This window comes from Muscardinus avellanarius (assembly GCF_963383645.1).
Source record: "Muscardinus avellanarius genome assembly, chromosome: 16".
Taxonomy (NCBI): Eukaryota; Metazoa; Chordata; class Mammalia; order Rodentia; family Gliridae; genus Muscardinus; species Muscardinus avellanarius.
Window position 1 is genome coordinate 35,330,357 of NC_137802.1, and position 24,611 is coordinate 35,354,967.

The 24,611-nt window shown below is 39.9% G+C and overlaps 1 protein-coding gene across 1 annotated transcript in view; it reads right to left on the reverse strand.

Annotated features, from left to right (window-relative positions):
- Window positions 1–24,611, reverse strand: part of BRIP1 (BRCA1 interacting DNA helicase 1) — a gene marked incomplete at both ends in the record, with an annotated part of 121,010 nt that overhangs the window by 87,317 nt on the left and 9,082 nt on the right. Inside the window, one exon of the mRNA XM_080713196.1 lies at window positions 21,194–21,313. Within this exon, the coding sequence (XP_080569322.1) occupies window positions 21,194–21,313 (120 nt within the window). The remainder of the gene's footprint in view (window positions 1–21,193; window positions 21,314–24,611) is intronic.

Consider the following 24,611-nt stretch of genomic DNA (forward strand, 5'->3'; position numbering starts at 1 on the left):
GGGTATAGCTCGGAGGTAGAATGCCACTGGGTTCCATCCCCAGTAACACACACACACACACACACACACACACACACACACACACACACCTAGGCAAAAAAGGCAAATACTATTTTATTTTAAAAGCATGCATGTAAACAGCTAGTGCTAACGAGCTAATGAACACTGAATTATACTGTGCTTTCTGAGGCATAAACAAGAGCGTGCACTGTTCACTTTATCAGCCATTGCTGTTGTCCGGCCATCAAAACAGGTACTGAATGACTGATGCAAAAATCTCCCAGATGCACACACCTCAGTAAGATAGCAAAAGTGACATAACTCTACCTTTTCAACTATGCTATTTTAAAAAATTCAAACAGCAGCTGTCCTCTACTGCCAGTTCCATGATTAGACCGCACAAAGCAGCTGTTTATCCACTTGCAGCAACCAGCAGGTGAACCCGATTCAATATTTATCACAGGCTTTCACAGATCACTGCTAACCAAGCAAACGTTTTAATTAAGCTGGAACTTGCTTCAAAGAGCTCATTCAAGATGTCAATCAGCGGGTAAGGGATCAGATGCAGTGTCAGGTGAGAGTGTGTAATACAAAGCCACAACTTTCTTCATCCCATCGCTGTAAATTAGCCTGCTCTAAAGTTGAGACTCTGATTGTGACAGACTGCCAGTCTCCTGGAATGTGTAACTGAAGTCACTCATATTCTATTGTGAAGCTTGTAAGCAATATGTTAAACGGCAAGGGGCTCGCACATTAAGACAGATCCTTTGCACGGCTGTTTTTTGATACCGTAAGTGTTTGTTACCCTACTCTCCACTTACTGTTTACTTTCTTGCCTGGTGTAAGTGGGAATTCCTTAACACCGTGCCCCAGTTTCTGCAAAGTTCTGTTTCAGGAGAATTCATCAAGAGAGATCCAAAGGGGGATAACATTTATCTAAATTTATATTAGAGCAGTTTTATGCAGTAAGAATTCTGGGCTACACAGTCTATCATGAAGATAACGAACTGCCTTAAAGCAAAAATTCTCCCAGTCTGAAAGCAGTTTACACAGATGTGATTACAGCAATGAGTCTCAAAGCCGTGACGAGTCACACTGACTGACTTCATGATAAATATCTGGGGTGGTTATTAAAAAAAAAAAAAAAAAACAGCCAGGTGGGCAACACTTGTCTTTAATCCCAGCTACTAGGGAGACTGAGGCAGGAGGAACACAAATTCCAGGCCAGTCTGGGCAATTCAGCAAGACCTTGTCTTAACATTTAAAAACTAAGAAAAATTTAAAAGGGTTAGGAGCCAGGCATGGTGGCGCACGCTTGTAATCCCAGTACTTAAGAGACAGGAGGATCCGGGTTCGCCGACAGTCTTAGCCACTTAGTGAGCCCAAACACACAACTTAGTGGGACCCTGTTTCAAAATAAAGAATAAAAAAACAGGGCTTGGGGTGTAGCTCAGAGGTAGAATGCCCTTGGGTTCCACCCCAAGTACCACACACACACAAAAAAAAGGGCCAGAAATGTATCTCAGTGGTAGAGTGCCCCTGGGTTCAACCCCCAATACTACCACCCCCTCAGAAAAAAAGAAAAAAAAGAGAGAGAGAAAGCAAAGACTCAAAGGAGGAAAACTGGAAAGAGGGGAAGAAAAGCTGTTTTGTTTTACAGAGAAATGCCAGCTAGAAATTAAAAATGGAGGCCGGGCGTGGTGGCACATTCTTGTAATCCCCGCGCTTGGGAGGCGGAGATAGGAGGATCGCGCTGGTTCGGAGCCAGCCTTGCTGGTTTAAGAGACCCTGTTTCCAAATTTTAAAAAATATAAAATAGGTCTGGGAGTGTAAACCGGAGATAAAAGGGCTTCCAGGAACCCCAGTACCACCAAAAAAAAAAAAAAAAAAAAAGAAAGAAAGAAAGAAAGAAAGAAAAGAAGAAATTAAAAATGGAATGATAATGTGTGTGTGTGTGTGTGTGTGTGTGTGTGTGTTACTGAGGATGGAACCCAGGGGCATTCTACCTTCGAGCGACACCCCCAGGCCTATTTTTTATTCTTTATTTTGAAACAAGGTCTCACTGAGTTGCACAGGGCCTCACTAAGTAGTAGCTGAGGCTGTCCATGAAACACAATCTTCCTATCTCAGCCTCCCAAATGCTGGATTACAAGCGTGTATCACCACACCCAGCTAGGGATGATAAATTTTAAAAATCACCATATTAAGCCGGGCGTGGTGGCGCAGGCTTGTAATCCCCGCGCTTGGGAGGCAGAGACAGGAGGATCACGCGGGTTCGAAGCCAGCCGCACTGGCTTAAGAGACCATGTTTCCAAATAAAAATATATATAAAAAAAATAGGTCTGGGAGTGTAGCCTGGAGGTAGAAGGGCTTCCAGGAACCCCAGTACCACAAAAAAAAAAAAAAAAAAAAAACACCTTAGCCCTGCTGGGCATGGTGGCACACGCTTGTAATACCAGCATTTGGGAGGCTGAGAACAGAGGATTGGGGTTCGCGGACAGCCTCAGCTACTTAAGCCCTCTTCAACTTAGTAAGACCCTGTTTCAAACTAAAGAATAATAAATAGAGCAGGGGGTGTAGCTCAGGGGTCAAATGCCCCTGAGTTCCATCCCCACACCCGCAAAAAAAAAAAAAAAAAAAAAAAAAATAGGGCTGGGGGTGTAGCTCAGAGGTCAAATGCCACTGGGTTCCATTCCCAGACCTGCAAATAAATAAATAAATAAATAAATAAATAAATAATAATTCCTAGCCCTTGTGATTGCAGATGATTTTTATTTTCTTCTTTATGGTATTCTGGTATTTCTCTATGAATCTGCTAAATTAAATGAGAAAAACAATACTAACCTATCATCTTCCACATACTGACCAAAATGCTATAAAAAATCCTATGTAAAATGGAGATTTGCTTTTTTTGTGGGCATTACAAATTATATGTTGTCATCAACATACAAGCCTCTACCACAGTGCCACTCAACAGAATTTTCCCCAGTGATAGAATATTTGCATATGCCATTAGCCACATGGGGCTGCTGAGCACTTGAAATGTGATTGGTGCAACTCAATAAGGGAATGTTAATCAAAGGAAATAAACAGACACAGTTGTCACCCAGTTGGGCTTTCCTGTAGTGAACACAAACCACTGGTACAAAATGTTTCTGTGGAAACCAATCAGGAAAAGAAGATGTCCCTGGTCAGGCACGGTGGTGCACACCTGTAAGCCCAGTACTTGGGAGCCGAGATAGAAGAATTGCAGGTCCCAGGCCAGAATCAGCAATTTAAAGAGACTCTGTTAAAAATAATAATAATAATAATAAAAAGGGCTAGGAGTATAGTTCAGAAGTAGAATGCCCTGGGTCCATAGGTCCAATCCCTGGTACTGAAAAAAAGAGAGAGAGAATGGAGAGAATGAACAAGAGGGGAAAAAAAGAAAGAAAAAAAAGCTGTTCCTGGTGTCCCATGCCTTTTTGTTGCCAAAATAATGAATGATAAGAAATTTGCTCTTTAGCCAGGCACGGTGGCACACATTTGTAATCTCAGTACTTAGGAGGCCAAGACAGGAGGATCACAGGCTTATGGCCAGTCTCAGCAACTAAGCAGCCTTCTGCAACTTAGTAAGTCCTTGTTTCAAAATGAAGAATGCAGACAGGGCTGGGGGTGTAGCTTGAAGGTAGAATGACCGTGGGTTCAATCCCTAGTACTGGAAAAAAAAAAACTGCTCCTTTAAAACAGCAAGGACGCCAACTTTACCCTATCACAAGTTTCTACTTCTGTGTGCTTGTCACATCAGCATGCCCCAGCAGTTATTCTGTCCTTGGCATCACTGATTCCCGTAAGGCTCGTCTCTTCAGTGAGCCGTCAGTGTCTTTCTGGGGCAATAACACCAAGACAGGGATGTGTCATCAGCCTTACACACTTGTTTCTGTGTCAGTTTTTAATCAGCAATGACTCTGGCCAACTCACCAGTGAATTTCTACACTACTTTGTGATCAGCAGACACGTTGTTCCCACAGACCTTTAGAAATGTTAATGCCGTATCTATCCTTTAATTTCTACACCCAGCCTGTTGAGTATTCACAGCTCCCTTCAACTTGCAGTGCACGATGACAGATCTTTACTTTTTTCACGGTCAGCACTAGTGAGTGTCAGCTGACTCACTACTATGACGCTGACAGATTCGTTCTTTCAATATATGATTAACATTTTTTGTTGTTGTTGTACTAGGGATTGAAGCAACGGGTATTCTGTCTCTGAGCCCTATTTTATTTTTAATTTTGAAACCGGATCTCACTAAGTTGACGAGGGCCTCGCTAAGTTGCTGGGTTTGGCCTCAAACTTGCTATCCTCTTGTCTCAGCCTCCTAAGTAACTGGGATTACAGGTGTGCCCCACCACACCTGGCTAACATCTTCATTTTAGCTTTATGCAATGTTTTCCTATGTTTCATTAATTTCTGTTCATTACATTCAGCACAGACATTAAAAAGTCTGCAGAAGTAATTCCAATACTATACTCTTCTGTGAGACACTTTACACATTACTGTCCAGTTTCTCTTCAATAACTTGACTTTCCCTCTCTTTTTTTAATTTTTATTTATTTACTTTTTTGTATGTGTTGTACTTGGGGTTGAACCCAGGGGCTTTCTACCTCCGGGCTATACTCCCAGACCTATTTCATACTGTATTTGGAAACAGGGTTTCATTAAGTTGCTGAGAGCCTCACTAAGTAGCTGAGGCTGGCTTTGAACCTGTGCGATCCACCTGTCTCAGCCTCCCAAGTGCTGGGATTACAAGCGTGCACCATGTGTGCCACCATGCCCAGCCTTTTTTTTTTTTTAGGTACTGGGGATGGAACCCAGGGTCATTCTACCTCTGAGCTATACCCCAGCCCTATTTTTTATTCTTTATTTTGAAACAGAGTCTCACTGAGTTGCAAAGGGCCTAAATAGCTGAGGCTGTTGGCGAAACCGGCTTCTCCTGTCTCAGCCTCCCAAGTACTGGGATTACAAGCGTGCGCCACCACGCCAGGCTCCTCTTTTTCTTACCACTGTTACTTATTGGGATAGTGGCACATCTTTTTGACATTTTCAACAGTATTATCCTATCACAGAGCAGAGAATAAGCAAAACCCACTGTGAGTAATGCAGGTAGGTCTTGGCCCCACCAAAAGGCCAAAAGGAATCAAAAAGAAAGCTGCCCTTGGTGCATCTAGCCCATGCACATGCCATTTTCTTGTTTTTTGTGGGCATGCTAGTTTGCTAAGAAATATCAGCTATGAAATAGAGCTAAGAAATAGCAGCTATGGAGGCCTGGGAGGGTTTCCCCCCTCCTTGGGAACAATGAATGAATTGTGTGTTATGCACTAGCATTGTGACTACAAACTGTCACATGAAATATGTGTATCATATTTTCCAATTTTTTGTAATTCAATAATTTTAAGAACATCAGCATTTTATAAACTTAAATAATAAATAAGTCTACATGCCAGATGATCGGTCAATTAACCAAGCAGTTTCTAAAGTAATCTTTCCATACCCAGTATACTGGAATAAAAGGCTTCTGCATGAAAGTCATGGATTCTATGACTGAATATACATACTCACACCAAGTGGATTGTTACACACGTATCATTACGTAGATTTATATATCAATAAGTTAATTGCCAGCTGGGCACAGTGGCACACACCTGTAAGCCCAGCTCCTTGGGAGACTGAGGCAAGAGAATTGCAATTTCAAGGCAACTCAGTAGGACCCTTCCTCAAAATAAAGATCCGGGCTTGTAGTTCAATGGTAGAGCACTTGCCCAGCATCCAAGGCTCTGGGTTCAATTCCCAATAGAAAGAAAGAATGAAATTAATCATCAACTCTCTCTCTCTGAAATATTTTCCAGGTTCCCTCAGCGTGATAAAGGAGATTCGAATTTTTTTAGAACGATTCTATTTCTACTATGTAGAACACTATTATGTTTCCTACAAGCTCTCAAAAAATCATAATTGAATGCTGGGTCTGGTGGTGTAGGTTGGTAATCCCAGTACTTGGGAGGCTTGCAAGTGCATCACCAGTCTCAGCAACTTGTGAGGCCCTTCACACCTTGGTAAGACCCTGTTTAAAAATAAAGTCTAAAATAGGGATGGGGTGTAGGTCATTGGTAGAATGCCTCTAGGTTCAATCCCCAATACCAGATATAATAATAATAATAATAATAATAATAATAATAATAATAGAGCCAAGTACAGTGCCACATTATCTATTATCCACAAGTTTCAGGCCAGCCAGCCTGGGCAACTTTCTGAGACAATGTTTCAAAATAAAAAATAAAATAGGATTGGGGTGTAGCTCAGAGGCAAAATGTTTCTAAATTCAATCCCCACCCAGTACCACACACAAAAAAATCATTATTGAAGCTGAAGAAAATTCACCCAAGCAATTGCTTATTTATTCTACATAGCTTCTAGCTGAAGATTAAAATGGAATAGAACAAGAGTTGGCAAACTTTTTCTCTAGAAGGCAAAAAGTAAATATTTTAAGTTTTGTGAACCATATAGATTTTGTCATAAATACTCAACTCAATTGTTGAAGAACAAAAGTGCTACATATGAGCTGGGCACAGTGGCACACACCTGCAGTCTCAGTACTTGGGAGGATGAGACAGGAGGATCCCAGGTTTGAGGCTAGCCTCAACAACCTTAGCAAGGTCTTTCAGCAACTTAGTAAGACCCTGTTTCAAAATATAATATAGGTTTGGGGGTATAGCTTAGAGGTAGAATGCCTCTGAGTTCAACCTTAATACCAAAAAGAAAAAGAATAAGGAAAAAAAAGTGCCACAGACATTATCTAAATGGATGTAAACTCTGTCCCTAAAAAAAAGAAAAAGAAAAAAAAAGAATTTCTTTATAAAAACGGGCATCATGCTATCATCAGCCCTGAGTGGTAGTTGAACAATTATTGGCATAGAAATAAGATTACATCAAAAAGTTTGCATCAGAAGAGACCAGTTAAAATTTGAATTTTAAAAGCCTTTACTTGAGCTGAGGTGTGGTGGTACATGCTCGTAATCCCAGTACATGAGAGGCTGAGACAGGAGGATGGCAGGTTCACAGCCAGCCTCAGCAACTTAGTGAGGTTTTCAGCAACTTAGTGAGACCCTATTTCAAAATAAAGAATAAAATAGGGCTGGGAGTATAGCCCAGAGATAGAAGGCCTCTGGGTTTTCTTCCCAGTACACACACACACACACACACACACACACACACACACACACACTAAAAGCTTTTACTATGTCCATGATATATTAGGTGGAAATAAAAGCTATAACTATAATCCAAATTTTGTGGAAAAGAAGTATATTTGTAATATATGTATTAAATGACAAAAATGGCCACAGACTCTTGGCACCTTAGTATACACGCCATTTTGCAAAGCTACTTGGGACTTTCTTCCCACCAAGACATGAACTCTGCCTCCTGAACCTAGCCTGGCCCTGTGACTTGCTTTTGGTGACTGGAAACTAGCAAACTTGACACAGATGCTGAAAGGGCTTTAGCATATGGAGGTCTGTTCTTCGCTACTCTTGGGATCCTGGAGCCACCATATAGATGAACCAGTGCTTGCCTGCTAGAGGGTGAAAGCTGCTCTCCACAGGGTCCAGTCAGCTCACGGTAACTCCCTAAAGCAGAGGGGCCTTTCTGATTTACAGCTGAACCTCAGCTCTCCAGAGCACGTGAGCAGGCAGGCCAGCTGAGGTCAGAAGAAACACCCATCGAGGCCGGCAGAAACTGCAGACCCCCACAGGGTAAGCTAAGTCAAGGTCTGCTTTGTTCTACAATGAGTAGTGTGCGTGTGTGTGTGTGTGTGTGTGTGTGTGTGTGTGTGTGTGTGTGTGTGTAAGTGATTAGAGAGCAGGTAAAATATCGAGTTGATACTGAGTAGGATTAGAAACAAGTACATTTTTTGGTGGTTTCCAAATTTTCTCTAAGAAATTGATAATGCTGCTGTATTCAGAAAAAATAATCAATGTCAGTAAAAAATATAAAATTCAGTTCAACATCAAAACATATTTTTTATTATTTGCACTAAAAATTGAGAGTCTAAAAATATGGACATTCTTGACTTGATGTATTTGAATGAATTGACAGGTTTTAAGTTCTAACAGAGTTTGAAGATAAATAAAGGTAAATAAAGGACTAAGAAAATGACAAGACAGCTATTATCAGAAAAAAGCAAATATTGGTATGGAGAAAGAACTGTAATCAGTTGTGAATGATATTTACAGAATTTTAATACTATAAATATAAAATATGAGGAAGCTAAGAAGTAGTGAGAAGGGAAGAAATGACAGTAGAAAGGCAAGAGAAAGTATCTAAAACCGAAAACTCAAGAAAGAAACAGAATATTTGTGTTCTTTCAAAAAACAGATAAATATACGAATAAAAAAATAAATCATGCCGGGTGTGGTGGTGCATGCTTGTAATCCCCGCACTTGGGAGGCGGAGACAGGAGGATTGCACAGGTTCGAAGCCAGCTGCACTGGCTTAAGAGACCCTGTTTCCAAAATAAAAATATAGAAAATAGGTCTGGGAGTGTAGCCTGGAGGTAGAAGGGCTTCCAGGAACCCTAGTACCACTAAATAAATAAATAAATAAATAAATAAATCATTAGCTAGCCATGATGGCACACACCTATAACACTAGTACTTAGGAGACTGAGCCAGGAGGATGACGGGTTCGAGGCCCTCAGCAACTTAGTGAAATCCGGTTTCAAAATAAAAAATAGAGGAGGCCAGCTGTGGTGGCGCACGTTTATAATCCCAGCATTTGGGAAGCAGAGACTGAAGGATCCCGTTCACAGACAGCCTCAGCTACTCAGCGAGGCCCTTCCCAACTCAGTAAAAGCCTGTTTCAAAAAATAAAAATACTAAAAAATAGGACCGGGAGTATAGCTCAGAGGTACAATGCACCTGGTTCCATCCCTGGTGCTGCAATAAATAAATAAATAAATAAATAAATAAATAAATAGCCAGGCATGATGGCTCACACTTGTAATTCCAGCATTTAGGAGACAGAGACCAGATTGGGAGGCGGAGGCTGGATGATCACAGTTCACTGACAGCCTTCCTACTTCACAACTCAGTGAGACCCTATTTCAAAAATAAAAAAAGACTAGCCAGGCATGGTGCTCATGCTTGTAATCTCAACGCTTGGGAGGTTGAGACAAGAGAATCGCACAGGTTGGAAGCCAGCCTCAGCTACTTAGTGAGGCTCCCAGCAACTTAGTGAGACCCTGTTTCCAAATATAATATAAACTAGGTCTGGGAGTATATCCCAGAGGTAGAAAAGCTCCTGGGTTCCACCCCCAGTACCATAAAAAATAGACTAAAAAATAAGGCTGGGGGTGTAGCTCAGAGGTACAATGACCCTGGGTTCATCCCAGGTACTGCAAAATAAATAAAAAATAAAGAAAGTTGGCACAGTAGCACACACCTATAATCCCAGTACCTGGGAGGCTGAGACAGAAGGATTGAAGGTTCAAGGCCAGCTTCAATAACTCAGTGAGCCGGGCTGGTGGCGCACGCTTATAATCCCTGTGCTTGGGAGGTGGAGACAGGAGGATCATGCAGGTTCGAAGCCAGCCTCGCTGGCTTAAGAGACTGTTTCTAAATAAGAAAAGTATAAAATAGGTCTGGGAGTATAGCCTGGAGGTAGAAGTGTTTCCAGGAACCCCAGTACCACCAAACAAAAACAAAAGGAAAAAAGAAACAAAACAAAACAAAAAACTCAGTGAGACTCACATCAATTTACTAACACCCTGTTGTCACAAAATAGAGCTGAGGGTACATAGCTCAGAGGTAGACTGCCCCTGAATACCCCTGGATTCAATCCACAACACCATGCACACACAAAAAAATTTTTTTAATAATTTTTTTTTACAGTACTGGGGATGGAACCCAGGGTATTCTGCTTCCCAGCTATACCCCTGGTTCTATTTTTTAGTCTTTATATTTTTTGAAACACGGTCTCACTGAGTTGTGAGGGATCTTGCTAAGTAGCTGAGGTCTCTGCCTCCAGAATGCTGGGATTACAAGTATGTGCCACCACACCCGGCCAATAAAATTTTTTTTTAAAAAAAGGTCTGGGAGTAATGATCAAAGTTAGACTTTTCCTGGGTTCAATCCCTAGCAACACACACACACACACACACACACACACACACACACACGTCACTGAAAATCATTGACTTCAAATAGCAATTACTAGGGCAGAGATCTACTGCTTTTTTGTTAAAGCCATGTAGAATTCTTAGGCACTTACTAGATACATATATTTTTGGAAAAAATACAAATTTACAGATTAAAAAAAAATCCAAGAACCAATCCAAACATTTATTACAACTTCTAATAATATAACAGCAAAACTTCATAACAATTTGTTAAGTGACTGAGACAACTGATCATCTATTTGGAAAAACATTCAGTTAAAACCTGATGATAAGCCGGGCGCGGTGGCGCACGTTTGTAATCCCCGCGCTTGGGAGGCGGAGACAGGAGGATCGCTCAGGTTCGAAGCCAGCCCCGCGCGCTGGCTTAGGAGACCCTGTTTCCAAATAAAATGTAAAAATAGGTCTGGGAGTGTAGCCCGGAGGTGGAAGGGCTTCCAGGAACCCCAGTACCACCAAAAAAAAAAAAAAAAAAAAAAACCTGATGATAAAATTGGGCAAGGTGGTGCGCACTGTAATCCCAATACTTGTGAGGTAAAACAGAAGGTTACCAGATTTGTGACCAGTCTCAGCAACTTAAGTGGGACTCTCCACGACTTAGTGAGATCCTGCTTCAAAATAAATAAATGAAGCCGGGCATGGTGGCGCACACTTGTAATCCCAGTACTTGGGAGCCTGAGACAGGAGGATCAGGCAGGTTCAAAGCCAACCTCAGCTACTTAGTGAGGCTCTCAGCAACTTATGTTTCCAAATAAACTATAAAATAGGTCTAGGATTATAGCCCAGAAGTAGAAAAGCCCTTCTGTTCCATCCCCAGTACCACAAAAAAATTAATAAATAAAAATTTAAAAAATAAATAAAAAGACTAGGCCAGGCATGGTGGCGCATGCTTGTAATCCCTGCTCTTGGGAGGCTGGGACAAGAGGATCGCACAGGTTCGAAGCCAGCCTCAGCTACTGAGTAAGGCTCTCAGCAACTTAATGAGACCCTGTTTCCAAATAAAGTATAAAATAGGTCTGGGAGTATAGCCCAGAGGTAGAAAGCCCCTAGGTTCCACTCCCAGTAACACATACACACAACACACACACACACACACACACACACACACACACACACACATATATAAATAAATAAACAACCTGATCATATATATATGACCAGGATTTATATATAGGATTTGTTTTAAGATTTTTATGGTTATATGAATACATACATACATATATATATATATATATATATATATATATATATATATATTTTTTTTTTTTTTTTTTTTTTTTTTTTTTTGGTGGTACTGGGGGTGGAACCCAGAGGCTTTCTACTTCCAGGCTATACTCCCAGACCCATTTTATTTTTTATTAGGAAACAGGGTCTCACTAAGTAGCTGAGAGCCTCACTAAGTAGCTGAAGCTGGCTTCGAACCTGCGCGATCCTCCTGTCTCAGCCTCCTAAGCGCGGGGATTACAAGCGTGAGCCACCACGCCCGGCATAAATATAAAGGGTTTATATATACAAATCCTAAAATAAAAGAGTTGAATGTAAAAACAAAACAAGAATTATGAAAAATAACTTGTAAATTTATAGAATAGGATCTAGGAAGGTTCTCATTGGTTTGTTTTATTTATTTATGAGAAGCAGAAAAGGAGGGTGGGAATAATATAAGTAAAAACATCTTTTGTGTGTGTGTGGTACTGGGGATGGAACCCAGGGTTATTAGACCCCCAAGCTACACCTCCAGCCCTGTTTTTTAGTCTTTATTTTGAAACGGTCTCAATGAGTTGCAAAGGGCCTCACCAAGTAGCTGAGGCTGTCCACCAACCGTGATCCTCCTTTCTCAGCCTCCCAAATGCTGGAATTACAAGTGTGTGCCACCATGCCCGGCTGGGAAAACATCTTAATTTTTATTCTGTGCTGGTTTATACTGTTAAAGATTTTTCAAAGAATTATTATTATTCACTATTATTTTAGGTCATTTAAAATTTATTTTGGCTCTTTAGTAAACAATGTACATGAGATATTTAAGATAACTTAATCTCTCCCCAACTATAGATTGACTGTTTAAGATATTTTAGTACCAGATTGTATTAAATCATAAAACTTACTTTCTCTCACTTATTTTCTTTCATCACCAGCTAATGAAATAAAAATTCCCATTCTTTTTCCTCCATTGCCTCACTTATAATCCACATTTTTTTTTCCAGTACTGGGGATGGAACCCAGGGGCATTCTACCTCTGAGCTACACCCTCAGCCTTAATTTTTTATTCTTTATTTTGAAACAGGGTCTCACTGAGTTGCAAAGGGCCTAACTATGTAGTAGCTGAGGCTGTCCATGAACCGTGATCCTCCTGCCTCAGCCTTCCAAATGCTGGGATTACAAGCATGAATCACCATGCCCAGCTCATGAATTTATATTAATTCAATTTTAAAATCTTGATTCAGCCTAGCATGGTGGTACATGCTTGTAATCTCAGTACTTGAGAGGCTGAGACAGGAGGATAGCAGTTTCAAAGCCAGCCTCAACAACTGAGACCCTGTTTCAAAATATATATATATATATATATAAAAAGGACTGGGGGTACAGCTCACAGGTAAAACGTCCCTGAGTTCAATCCTCAGTACCAAAAAATAAGTAAAAAGAAAAATTGGTTCAAATCATGGTTCTGTCATTTACTTGCAATATGACCATGATTAAGTCATCTGGTATCTTATCTTTTGCCTTCAACTCTCTTACCTATAAGATGGAATTAATACCTACCCTATTTTCTTTACAGTGCTGTTGTATCACATGAAAGAATGTATAAATTATATGCACAATTATGGATGTCAAAAACTACCTGTATATCATTACTAATAACTAAGAAATATAAATCACTATTTTTAACTGAATGGCATGTAATAGGTTTCAAAATTTTTGCTTCCTTAAATAAATTATACTTTAACTATTCATGATTTAATAACTAGTTCCTATGGTAGCTAAGAAAATCAAAAGTTGTTTCTTTTGGGAGGATGAGACAGGAGCATCACGGTTCAAGGCCAGCCTCAGCTACTTAGTGAGGCCCTCCACAACTCAGTGAGACCCTGTTTCAAAAAAATAAAACAATTAAGCCGGGCGTATGGCACACGCTTGTAATCCCAGCGCTTGGAAGGCTGAGACAGGAGGATTGCACAGGTTCGAAGCCAGCCTCAGCTACTTAGTGAGGCTCTCAGCAATTTAGTGAGACTGTTTCCAAATAAAGTATAAAAATAGGTATGGGAGTATAGCCCAGAGGTAGAAAAGCCCCTGGTTTCCACCTCCAGTACCACAAAAAAATAAAAAAATAAAATATAAAAACTAAAAAATAGGACGGGGTGGAGCTTGGAGTTCAAAGGCCCCTGCTGGGTTCCATCCCCAGTACTGAAAAGAAAAAAGAAAAAAGAAAAGAAAAAAAAGAGAATAGGAAGGTGGTTGAAAGGATCTACCTAGAGCCAGACAGCCTGCATTTTTGCACTCTAAGCCAGCCTCCGCTCATCAGCTTTGTTTTGTTTTTGTTTTTGTTTGGTGGTACTGGGGTTCCTGGAAAGCCTTCTACCTCCAGGCTACACTCCCAGACCTATTTTTATATTTTTATTTGGAAACAGGGTCTCTCAAGCCAGAGAGGCTGGTTTCGAACCTGCGCGATCCTCCTCTCTCCCCCTCCCAAGCACAGGGATTACAAGCGTGCGCCACCATGCCCGGCTTGCTCATCAGCTTTGTAACGGCAACAGTTACTTAAGTACTCTGTTCCTCACTTTTCTCTTGTATAATTTGGGAAAACATCAATAACTTTCCCATAAGATGTTATAAGGACTGAATCAAATTACTTTTATTTTAAAAACTGGAGAACCCCCCAAAAAGTTAAGTGAACTTGACAAGAAGCATGAACTCACATGAAACTGTATTTTTCAGGTGAATTAATATTCCCAACTTGCAGAATATGCCACAATGAAACCCAATATCCTGTACAATTAAAATGCACTAATAAAAATATTTCTAAAGTGCTTAAAGGATTGCCTGGCACTCAGTAAGCCTCACACCACCATATATGTGCAGTCATGTCGACTAGCTATTTTAAATAAAAGTAATTAAAACCATGAGAAAATGACTTATAAGATACTTTTCAGAGAAAACTGGTAATTTTCTCCTTAGATCCTAAAGGACATATTAAATGGAAAGAGAGAGAGAGGAAGAAGGGAGGAAGGTAAGGAGGAAATAAAGGGAGGAGAAAAAGCCCAGGTCTCCCTAGCATCATTTGAACAAAAGGTCAAGAGCGCACTCTGCTGGACCCAAGTCTCTCCTACACACCAGGCAATAATCCCTATACACTACAGCTATCTAAAACCAAACATAGATACTGTATTACAGCATATGGAGAATACTACCATTTATTTAATGAACAATTAAAAGCCTGCATAAGTATTAGAATGCTTCTGTAATAACACCTTGCTAGTTATGATGATCTACTGAAAGAATAAACAAAAATATCTAGAGAAGATAATTATGAATGGTGGGACAAAGAAGTATCAGAATGTTAACAGTATTTGTTCTAAAAACAGAATGATGTTTTTTAAGTCCTAGACACAGAATGAGAACTATGTGATCCTTTAACATTAAGAAAAGTTCTAAACTACAGCCTGTGTTTTCTCCATTACTTTAAAAGATTTAAAGATAAGTCACTTTCAAAAGCTGCTATAAATATTAAGACATGAAATTAATATGCCTGAAACCATTTTTATTCTACTTCTGTACCAAATTACCTAAAGTCTACAGAAAATACTTTGGTGATTTATGTTACTTTGCAAAGACTAAAAAAATGTTTTAGCAGAAACCAAAGTATGTTTCTAAAAGGAAGAGCATACTCCTTTAAAGATACCCAAAGATCTCATTCTTTTCCCCTAATATCTCAACACCAAAGAGCTTATTTTTTAAATAAACCATACTCAGATCCCCATTATTCTTTACTCCTCTCTCCCCTCTGTGATACTGGGGATGAAAACCAGGGGCATTCTACCTACAATCCCAGCTCTATTTTATTTTTATTTTGAAACTAGGCCTCACAACGTTGCCAGAAGCCCTGACTGAAGCTGACTTCAAATGCAATCTTCCTGTCTCAGCCTCCCAAGTACTGGGAATATAGACTTGGGCCCCATCATTCTTTATGTCCACGGAGATGTCAGTATAATTCTCTAAAAAATTAGATGTTATTTAATGATAACCATCCATAGAATATTAGGTTTATTAATGACTTACCAAAATAAAATGGAAAAAATTCATATTCACTAAGATTATATATTGTGTGGTGATTATTTCAACTATAATTACATTTATTTATTTATTTATTTATTTATTTTACAGTACTGGGGATAGAACCCAGGGCCTTGCACCTCCAAGCTACACCCCAGCTCTATTTTTTAGTCTCTTTATTTTTTAAACAAGGTCTCACTGAGTTGTAAAGAGCCTCACTGAGTAACTGAGGCTGTCCGTGAACTGAGATCCTCTGGTCTCCGCATACCAAATGCTTGGATTACAAGCAAGCACCACCACGCCTGGAAACTATTAAGTACATTTTAGGTTTCTTAATAATTTACTACACTAGACAAAAGAAAAACATACCCACTAAGACTGTGTGTGTGTGTGTGTGTGTGTGTTTTATCAGAGATTGAACCCAGACATATTCTGCCTCCGAACTAGCCCAACTTCTTTATTTTTTAATTTTGAAACAGTATCTCATTAAATGGTGGAGGACATGCTAAATTGTTATAGCTAGCTTTGAACCTGTGATCCTCCTGTCTCAGACTCTAAGATTATATATTTTGTAATTATTATTTCAATTATAACTACTTATTCTACTTTTCTACTGGGAAAAAAATAAAACTGAAAATACAGATCATTGTACTTCAGAATTTATGGAGTTTGTTTGCATCATCATTCACAAAGTATATAAAATTACTATATATATTCATACTTTAGCCCTATTTTTTATTCTTTATTTAGAAACAGGGTCTCACTGAGTTGCAAAGAGCCTCACTAAGTAGCTGAGGCTGGCCATGAATCCCCTGTCTCAGCCTCCCAAATGCTGGGATTACAAGGGTGCGCCACCATGCCCGGCTATTCATACTTTTCATTCTAAACTCAAAAAAAAGAACAAATAGTAGAACTCAACAATATGTTCTTTGCATTGCAAAAGTGCTCTGATATGTGGTAAACACTTTGTGTGTTTAATTAGTATGGCACATATCATGTGTGTCTTCTTACAAAAGTTCTGTGTCACATTAGTGAAATGAATGGTATCATTTAAGTTAACATATTTAACTGGAGGATTTACCTTCTTCAATAAATCTTGAAACTTAAAAGAAAAATGTCAGAAACCAAGACCTTTAACGTTTTTATTTTTATTTTTTGCGGGTCTGGGAATGGAACCCAGGAGCATTTGACCTCTGAGCTACACCCCCTGCCCTACCTTTTATTCTTTCTTTTGAAACCAGGTCTCACTGAGTTGCAGAGGTCCTCACTAAGTAGCTGAGGCTGTCCACGAACCGTGACCCTCCAGGTCTCAGCCTCCTGAATGCTGGGATTACAAGCATGCGCCACCACGCCTGGCGCCTTTAACGTTTTTAAATGTTAAATAATAAACACTGAATAATAAATTACAAAAAATAATTTTACTTCCATGGAAATAGTTATATTATCTAAAGCCAGGGAAGAAAACATACAACTGAGACAGGAGGATTCGAGTTCACGGCCAGTCTCAGCTACTCAGTGAGGCATTCCACAACTTAGGAAGACCCTGTTTCAAAATAAAGAATAAAAAATCAGGCTGAGAGTGTAGCTCGAAGGTAGAATGCCCCTGGGTTCCAGTATAGATAAAACTGGAAGATGTTATGCTAAGTGAAATAAACCAGACATGGGGGGAAAAATAATACATGATCTCACTTATATGTGGAATTTTAAAAAGTCAGATACAGGGAAGCAGAGATCAGAACCCCTGGATGGTTACTAGGGCTGGGCATGTAGGCATAGGGAGAGATGTTGGTACAAAGTTGTAGTTATGTAGGACTAATTAGGTCCAGAGAGCTAATCAAGAGACTGATGACTATAATGAATAATATTGTATTGTATACTAGAAATTTGCCAAGAGTAGATTTCAGGTGTGTTCTCTTTCTCTTTTACACACACACACACACACACACACACACACACACACACACACACACGCACACACACGCACGCACACACATACAAAAAAATATAAAAACCCTGTGAGATTAATATGCTAATTATCTTGACTTTATTAATAATTTCAATATGTATACCAAGCATCAGGTTGCATATCTTAAATATATACAATTTTGATTTAAAGATAAATAGATAAAGCCAGGCATGGTGGCTCACACTTGTAATCCCAGCATTTGGGAGGCTGAGACAGGAGGATTGTGGTTCATGGACAGCCTCAGCTGCTTAGTGAGACCCTCTGCAACTCAGTGAGACTCTGTTTCAAAATAAAGAATTAAAAAATAGGGCTAGGAGTGTAGCTTGGAGGTAGAATGCACCTGGGTTCCATCCCCGGTGCAAAAAAAAAAAACAGAACCTACTTCATAGTCACTGTAAGAATCCATAAGATTCTACAAACATCTACTGGGCAACCAATATGTGCTGTATGTTGTGTAGACACAATGGATACATGTGAAAAGGACTGACATTACATTCTAACAGGGCAGACAGATAGCAAATACATTTAGATAACAATATGGCCATGAAGAAAATAAAGTACCGTAAAAATGAGAAAATATTAGCAGAACTATATTATTAGGAGGAGGAGGATTGACAAATTCTACACACTCCTAGATGATTTCTCCAACTATAAGGCTTTCAGGAAGATCATCAAAGTACAACTAACTCTGAAAACAAAATCTGAGATTGAGAGCCAGGCGTGGTAGGGCACGCCTATAATCCTAGTACTTGGGAGTCTGCGACAGAAGGATCACAGGTTCATGGCTAGTCTTAACAACTTAGTGAGGCCCTCTGCAACTTAGTGAGATTCTTTTTCCCAATAAAATAATAATATACGGCTGGGGGTATACTCAGAGGTAAGAATGACCCTGCATTCCATCCCCAGTACCACTAAAAAACAAACAAACAAACAAAAAAAGAAAAAACAAAACCAAAGGCCCATGATGTGTCCTACACTTAGACTGGCTCTTTTCCAGGCATTGTTTTGTAATATCATGTACTAGTTATTTAGATAATATTTTATTTAATTTTCGAGTTTTGCCAAGTGTGGTGGCGCACGCTTGTAATCCCAGCATTCGGGAGGCTGAGATTGGAGGATCGCGGTTCGCAGACAGCCTCAGCTATGTAGTGAGGCTCCCTGCAATTCAGTGAGACCCGGTTTCAAAATAAAGAATAAAAATAAATTGGGCAGGGGTTGTAGCTCAGATGCCTCTGGGTTTCAGCCCCAGACCCACAAAAAAAAAAAAAATAAATAATAATAATAATAATAATAATAATAATAATAATCGAGTTTTACGGATCTTACAGAGGTCAATACATTTCATTATTCTATATCTGAACGTCATATTCTGAGCTGGGCATGGTGGCCCATTCCTATAATCCCAGTACTTGGGAGGCTGAGACAGGAGGATAACACGTTAGAAACAAGTTTCAGTAACTTAGACTCTTAGGAACCTAGTGAGATCCTGTTTCAAAACAAAAATTTTTTTAAAGTGCTGGGGATATAGCTTGGAAGGTAGAATGCCTCTGGATTCCAACCCCAGTACCAGAAAAAAAAAAAAAAGTCACATTCTAGTCTAATATAGGTTAAGCAGTAGAATACTTGCTTAGCATGTCACAGGCCCTGTGTTTGATACCCAGCACCACAAAAATAAATAAATAAATAAATAAATAAATAAATAATAAAAAATCACATTCTAGCTGGGCATGGTGGCTCATGCTTGTAATCCCAGCGCTTGGGAGGCTGAGACAGGATGATTACATATGTTCAAAGCCAGCCTCAGCTACTTAGTGAGGCTCTCAGCAACTTAGTGAGACCCTGTTTCCAAATAAAATATAAAATAGATCTGGGAGTATAGCCCGGAGGCAGAAAGCCCCTGGGTTCCACCCCTAGTATCACTCACACACACACACACACACACACACACACACACACACACACACTCACATTCTGTAGTATTGCCAGCTATGTCACTATAAAGGTCTATACATATCAGAATGCTGCCAAGCTCACAATTTTCAAGCTATAAATTTCTCAGGATTTTCTTTGTATTTTGATTTTTTTTTTTTTTTGGTTGTACTAGAGCTTTAACCCAGGACACTTAACCTCCAAGCTACACCCTCAGCCCTATTTTTTATTTTAAAACAGGGTCTCTGAGTTGCTGAGGGTCTTGCTAAGTGCTGGCTGGCCTCAAACATGTGATCCTTCTGTCTCAGCTTCCCAAGTACTCAGATTACAGGTGTGCACCACCATGCCCAGCCAAAATCCTAATTTTTACTTGAAAGCTGAAATTTCATTAAGTTCATTTCTTTCTCAAGTTAAAATGGTATTCCATGGAAAAAAGTGAACAAGCCAAACTAGCCTACAAGTGCTTTTCCCCCAGACAGTCCTCCTGTCTGTAGGCAAGTATCTTATGAGTACTAAACTTCATATACTTCAGAGAGTGTGAAAAATTGTAAAGGTTAAAACTTAATAAAATTAGACACTTTTACTGCTTCATCCAGGACATTCTTAAATAAAACTGGATTTTTTTTTAACAAGTTAATGTTGGTAAAGAAGATGACTATAAATACAGGTTGGAGCACTACCTTTATTTGGGCTCAGGCACCAACAGTCTTACCTGCCATCCTGCTTTTGTACCACCAGGGTACAGTATCAAGACAATCAAAACAGCAAATAACATCTTTTTTTTTTTTTTGGGAGGAGTAGTACTGGAGATTGAACCCAGGAGCATTCTACCTCTGAGCTATACTCCAAGCCCTCTTTTATTTTTTCTTTTGAAACAGGGTTTTGCTAATTTGCTGAGGAGCTCACGAATTTACTGAGGTTGACCTAAATTCTGTCATTCTTCTATCTCAGCCTCCCAAGTACTGGACTTAGAGGCATGTACCACCATGCCTGGCTGCAAATAACATCTGTGTGTGTGTGTGTGTGTGTGTGTGTGTGTGTGGTACTGGGGGTGCAACTAGGGGCATTCTACCTCTGAGCTACACCCCCAGCCCTATATTTAATTCTTTATTTTGAAATAGGGTATCACTGAGTTGCAGAGGGCTTCACTAAGTAGCTGAGGCTGTCTGTGAACCACGATCCTCCTGTCTCAGCCTCCCGAATGTCACCACACCCGGCACAAAAACATCTTAATAATATTATGAACATACCTTTGACCTGTTACAGATCACCTGAAAATACAAACAAACAAACTAGGAGCCGGGCGTGGTGGTACACGCTTATAATCCCAGCATTTGGGAGGCTAAGACCGGAGGATCACGGTTCGCAGACGGCCTCAGCTACTTAGTGAGGCCCTCTGCAACTTAGTGAGACCGTTTCAAAATAAAGAATAAAAAAGTAGAGCAGGGGGTGTAGCTCGGAGATAGAATTCCACTGGGTTCCATCCCCAGACCCGAAAAAATAAAAAACTAAAAGACTAGGAATCTGTGAGCTTCCTGGACAGCTCCTTAAGAACTGCTGCCCATAGGGCACTGAAACACCCACGGGGACTGGCGCTGAGAAACATTCAGAACTAGAGCAAAGAACTCCAGCGCGCTCTCTAGTAGCGGAGGCACGGGGCGGCGGGGTTCCCGCGTCACACATCAGCAAGCGCACACACAGCACAGGCCTCCCAAGCGCTTCTTCATCCATCCCTAAGTCATACAACTCCCTCTCTTTTTAAAATAAAGTGGGTTAAAAAAAACTTCGCATGTTCCCTCTTTAAACTAAAGAACAACAGAAATACATACCTTTTGTGGAGAAAAGGAGTCACCCCTTCCCAAGGGAGAGTTGGGTTTTACAGTCTTTCCTGAAGCAACTTGTGTATCTGAGTGGGGCACTTCCTTCTCAAAACAATGACGTTTTCTAATCTGTAAACACAGAACCAAAATGAAGTTTAACGATGTTTGAAAGGCTACTTATCTCAAAGATCAAAATATGCATTTTTTTCTCCTAAAATAAAAAGACCTTTTCTAATTGGCAATAATCAAATAATTTTTAAAAACTCAAATAGGTACTTCATTATAGTACTTGAATGAAATTATAAAAGTATTGGACAATAATCTTTCCATAAAAGAGTCCCATCATAAACACATCAAATATAATATAGAAAAGTCCAGTCATATATTCATCCAGAAAATAAAAGGAAATCAATACTTAAGACTCATTTCACACTGAAAAACCTCAGAATAAAAATTTAATATAGTCACGACTTCCTACATGATAGAATCAGTTATTTGATTACTATATTACTAGTACCTACTATTCAATAAACCAAATTGTTTTTATTAAATTTATTTTATATACATCAGTAGGCCGGGCGTGGTGGCGCATGCTTGTAATCCCAGTGCTCGGGAGGCTGAGACAGGAGGACTACACAGGTTCGAAGCCAGCCTCAGCTACTGAGTGAGGCTCTCAGCAACTTAGTGAGACCCTGTTTCCAAATAAAGTATAAAATAGGTCTGGGAGTATAGCCCCGAGGTAGAAATGCCCTTGGTTTCCACCCCCAGTAACACAAAAATAAATAAACAAATATCAATAAAATTTTTTTCCAAACTATATCCATACTTTTTTTTCTTTTTGCAATACTGGGGATTGAACCAGGGGCATTTTACCTCTGAGCTACACACCAGTCCTATTTTTATCCTTTACTTTGAAATAGGGTCTCACTAAATTGCAGAGGGTCTCACTTAGCTGGGGCTGGCCTCGAACCTTCGATCCTCCTGTCTCAGCCTCCCAAGTACTGACATTACAAGCGTGTGCCACCACATTCAACTTATGCATATTTTTTCTACTTGCCAAAGCCCTGTTAAGTCATAAGAGGGGAAAAAGAACGTTTCTACTGATAATTCTAGTCCTACTAAAAATAAAATAATGGCCAATGAAGTCTGAGAGTAAATATTTTACACTGCACCCTACCTCACAATATCCAACTCTGCATACACATTTTGGGAAGGGAAATCTGTATAGATTCACACTTCATTTATAATTGGTGCTCTTACAAAAATAAGCTAGTTCATTTCCACTTCTAAAAACAAAATTCCATTATAGAAATCTATTAGCTTTTCAGTGGAATAGTTCAAATATGTAAGAATGCAAATCCTTTGGGCATATTCTATTAAAAGTACCCAACTACTTCCATACAAATACCACACTAATTAAAAAAGCCTCTTTTTCTATATATAGATAAGTCTGTTAAAATCCCAGCTTCCCTACCTCATTACCATCAATTCTGAGAAAACACTGTGTTCACCTATGAGACGTACATTTCTTTTAGCTGGGCATAGTAATCCATGCCTTGGATTCACAGTCCTGGGGAAGCTGAGACAAGAGGGTGGTAGGTTGAAGGCCAGCTTCAACAACTTTGTAAGACCATGTTTCAAAATAAAAAATAAAAAGGGCTGGGTATGGTGACGTCGACTCATAAACCCAGTACTTGGGAGGCTGAGACAGGAGGACTACAGGTTCACAGCCAGCCTCAGCTACTTAGTACGGCCTTTCATAACTTAGTGACACCCTGTTTCAAAATAAAGAATACAAAAATAGGCCTGGGGGTGTAGCTCAAAGGTAGAATGCCCCTGGGTTCAATCCCCAGTACAAAAAATAAATAAATAAAAATTTAAAAACTCAGCCAGGAATGGTGATGCATGTAATCCCAGTAGTTGAAAGGCTGAGACAGGAGGATAAAAGGTTCAAGGCCAGGCTTGACAACTTATTGAGGCTCTCAGCAATTTAGCAAGACCCTATTTCTTTTCTTTTCTTTTCTTTTTTTTTTTTGTGGGTCTGGGGATGGAACCCAGGAGCATTCTACCTCCGAACTACACTCCCTGCCCTATTTTTTTTATTATTTATTTTGAAACAGGGTTTCACTAGTTGCAGAGGCCCTCACTAAGTAGCTGAGGCTGTCCGCAAACCGCAATCCTCCGGTCTCAGCCTCCCGAATGCTGGGATTACAAGCGTGCACCACCACGCCCACACCCGGCTTAGCAAGACCCTATTTCTAAATATAAGAGAACTAGGAGTGTAATTTGGAGGTAGAATGCCCCTGAGGTTTAATCCCCAGCACAACAAACAAACAAACAAAAAAAACAAACAAACCCTCAATAAATAAGAGTAAATCTCATTATACTAAAACTGTCAATACTAAGAATATCCATGACATTAATGCTCATGTCAAAGGTATTTTGGTGAAAAGAAAATGCCAATATTATATTAAAACAATGGACAAGTTTTAAAAGTCCACAGCTAGCCAGGCGTGGTGGCGCACGCTTGTAATCCCTACGCTTGGGAGGCTGAGACAAGAGGATCACACAGGTTCGAAGCCAGCCTCAGCTTGCTTAAGAGACCCTGTTTCCAAATAAAATATAAAATAGGTCTGGGAGTATAGCCCAGAGGTAGAAGGCTCCTGGGTTCCATCCCCAGTACCACCAAAAAAAAAAAAAAAAGTCCATAGTTTATTATATTATCAAGATATGCCTTAACCAGGTATGGAGGAGCATGCCTATAATCTTAGTATTAGGGAGGCTGAGTCAAGGGGATCGAAGATTTGAGGCCAAACTTTTCAACTTATCAGGATCTTGTTTCAAAATAAATTACAGGGCTTAGGATATAGCTAAAAGGTAGAACACCCCTGGATTTTATCCCCAGTACAATATATACACATATACATGCACACACACACATACAGGATAAAAAATAAATATTTTATTGTCAAATTCCTCGGCAAGTAAATAATTTACTGTCAAATTCCTCATTCATAAATAAGAAAGCACCTTGTAGTTTCGTTTTAATGTTACTATGAATTTAAATGTCACATGTTACTATAAATAACCTATATTAGCCTAATAACCTATATTAGCCAGGCATGGTGGCGCAAGCTTGTAATCCCAGTATTCGGGAGGCTGAGACCTGAGGATCGAGGTTCGCGGACATCCTCAGCTACTTAGGTCCTCAGCAACTCAGTGAGACCCTGTTTCAAAATAAAGAATAAAAAACAGGGAAGGGGGTGTAGCTCGGAGGTCAAATGCCTCTGGGTTCCATCTCCAGACCCGTAAATAAATAAATAAATAGCCGGGCGTGGTGGCACACGCTTGTAATCCCCGCGCTTGGGAGGCGGAGACAGGAAGATCGCGCAGGTTCGAAGCCAGCCGTGCTGGCGTAAGAGACCCT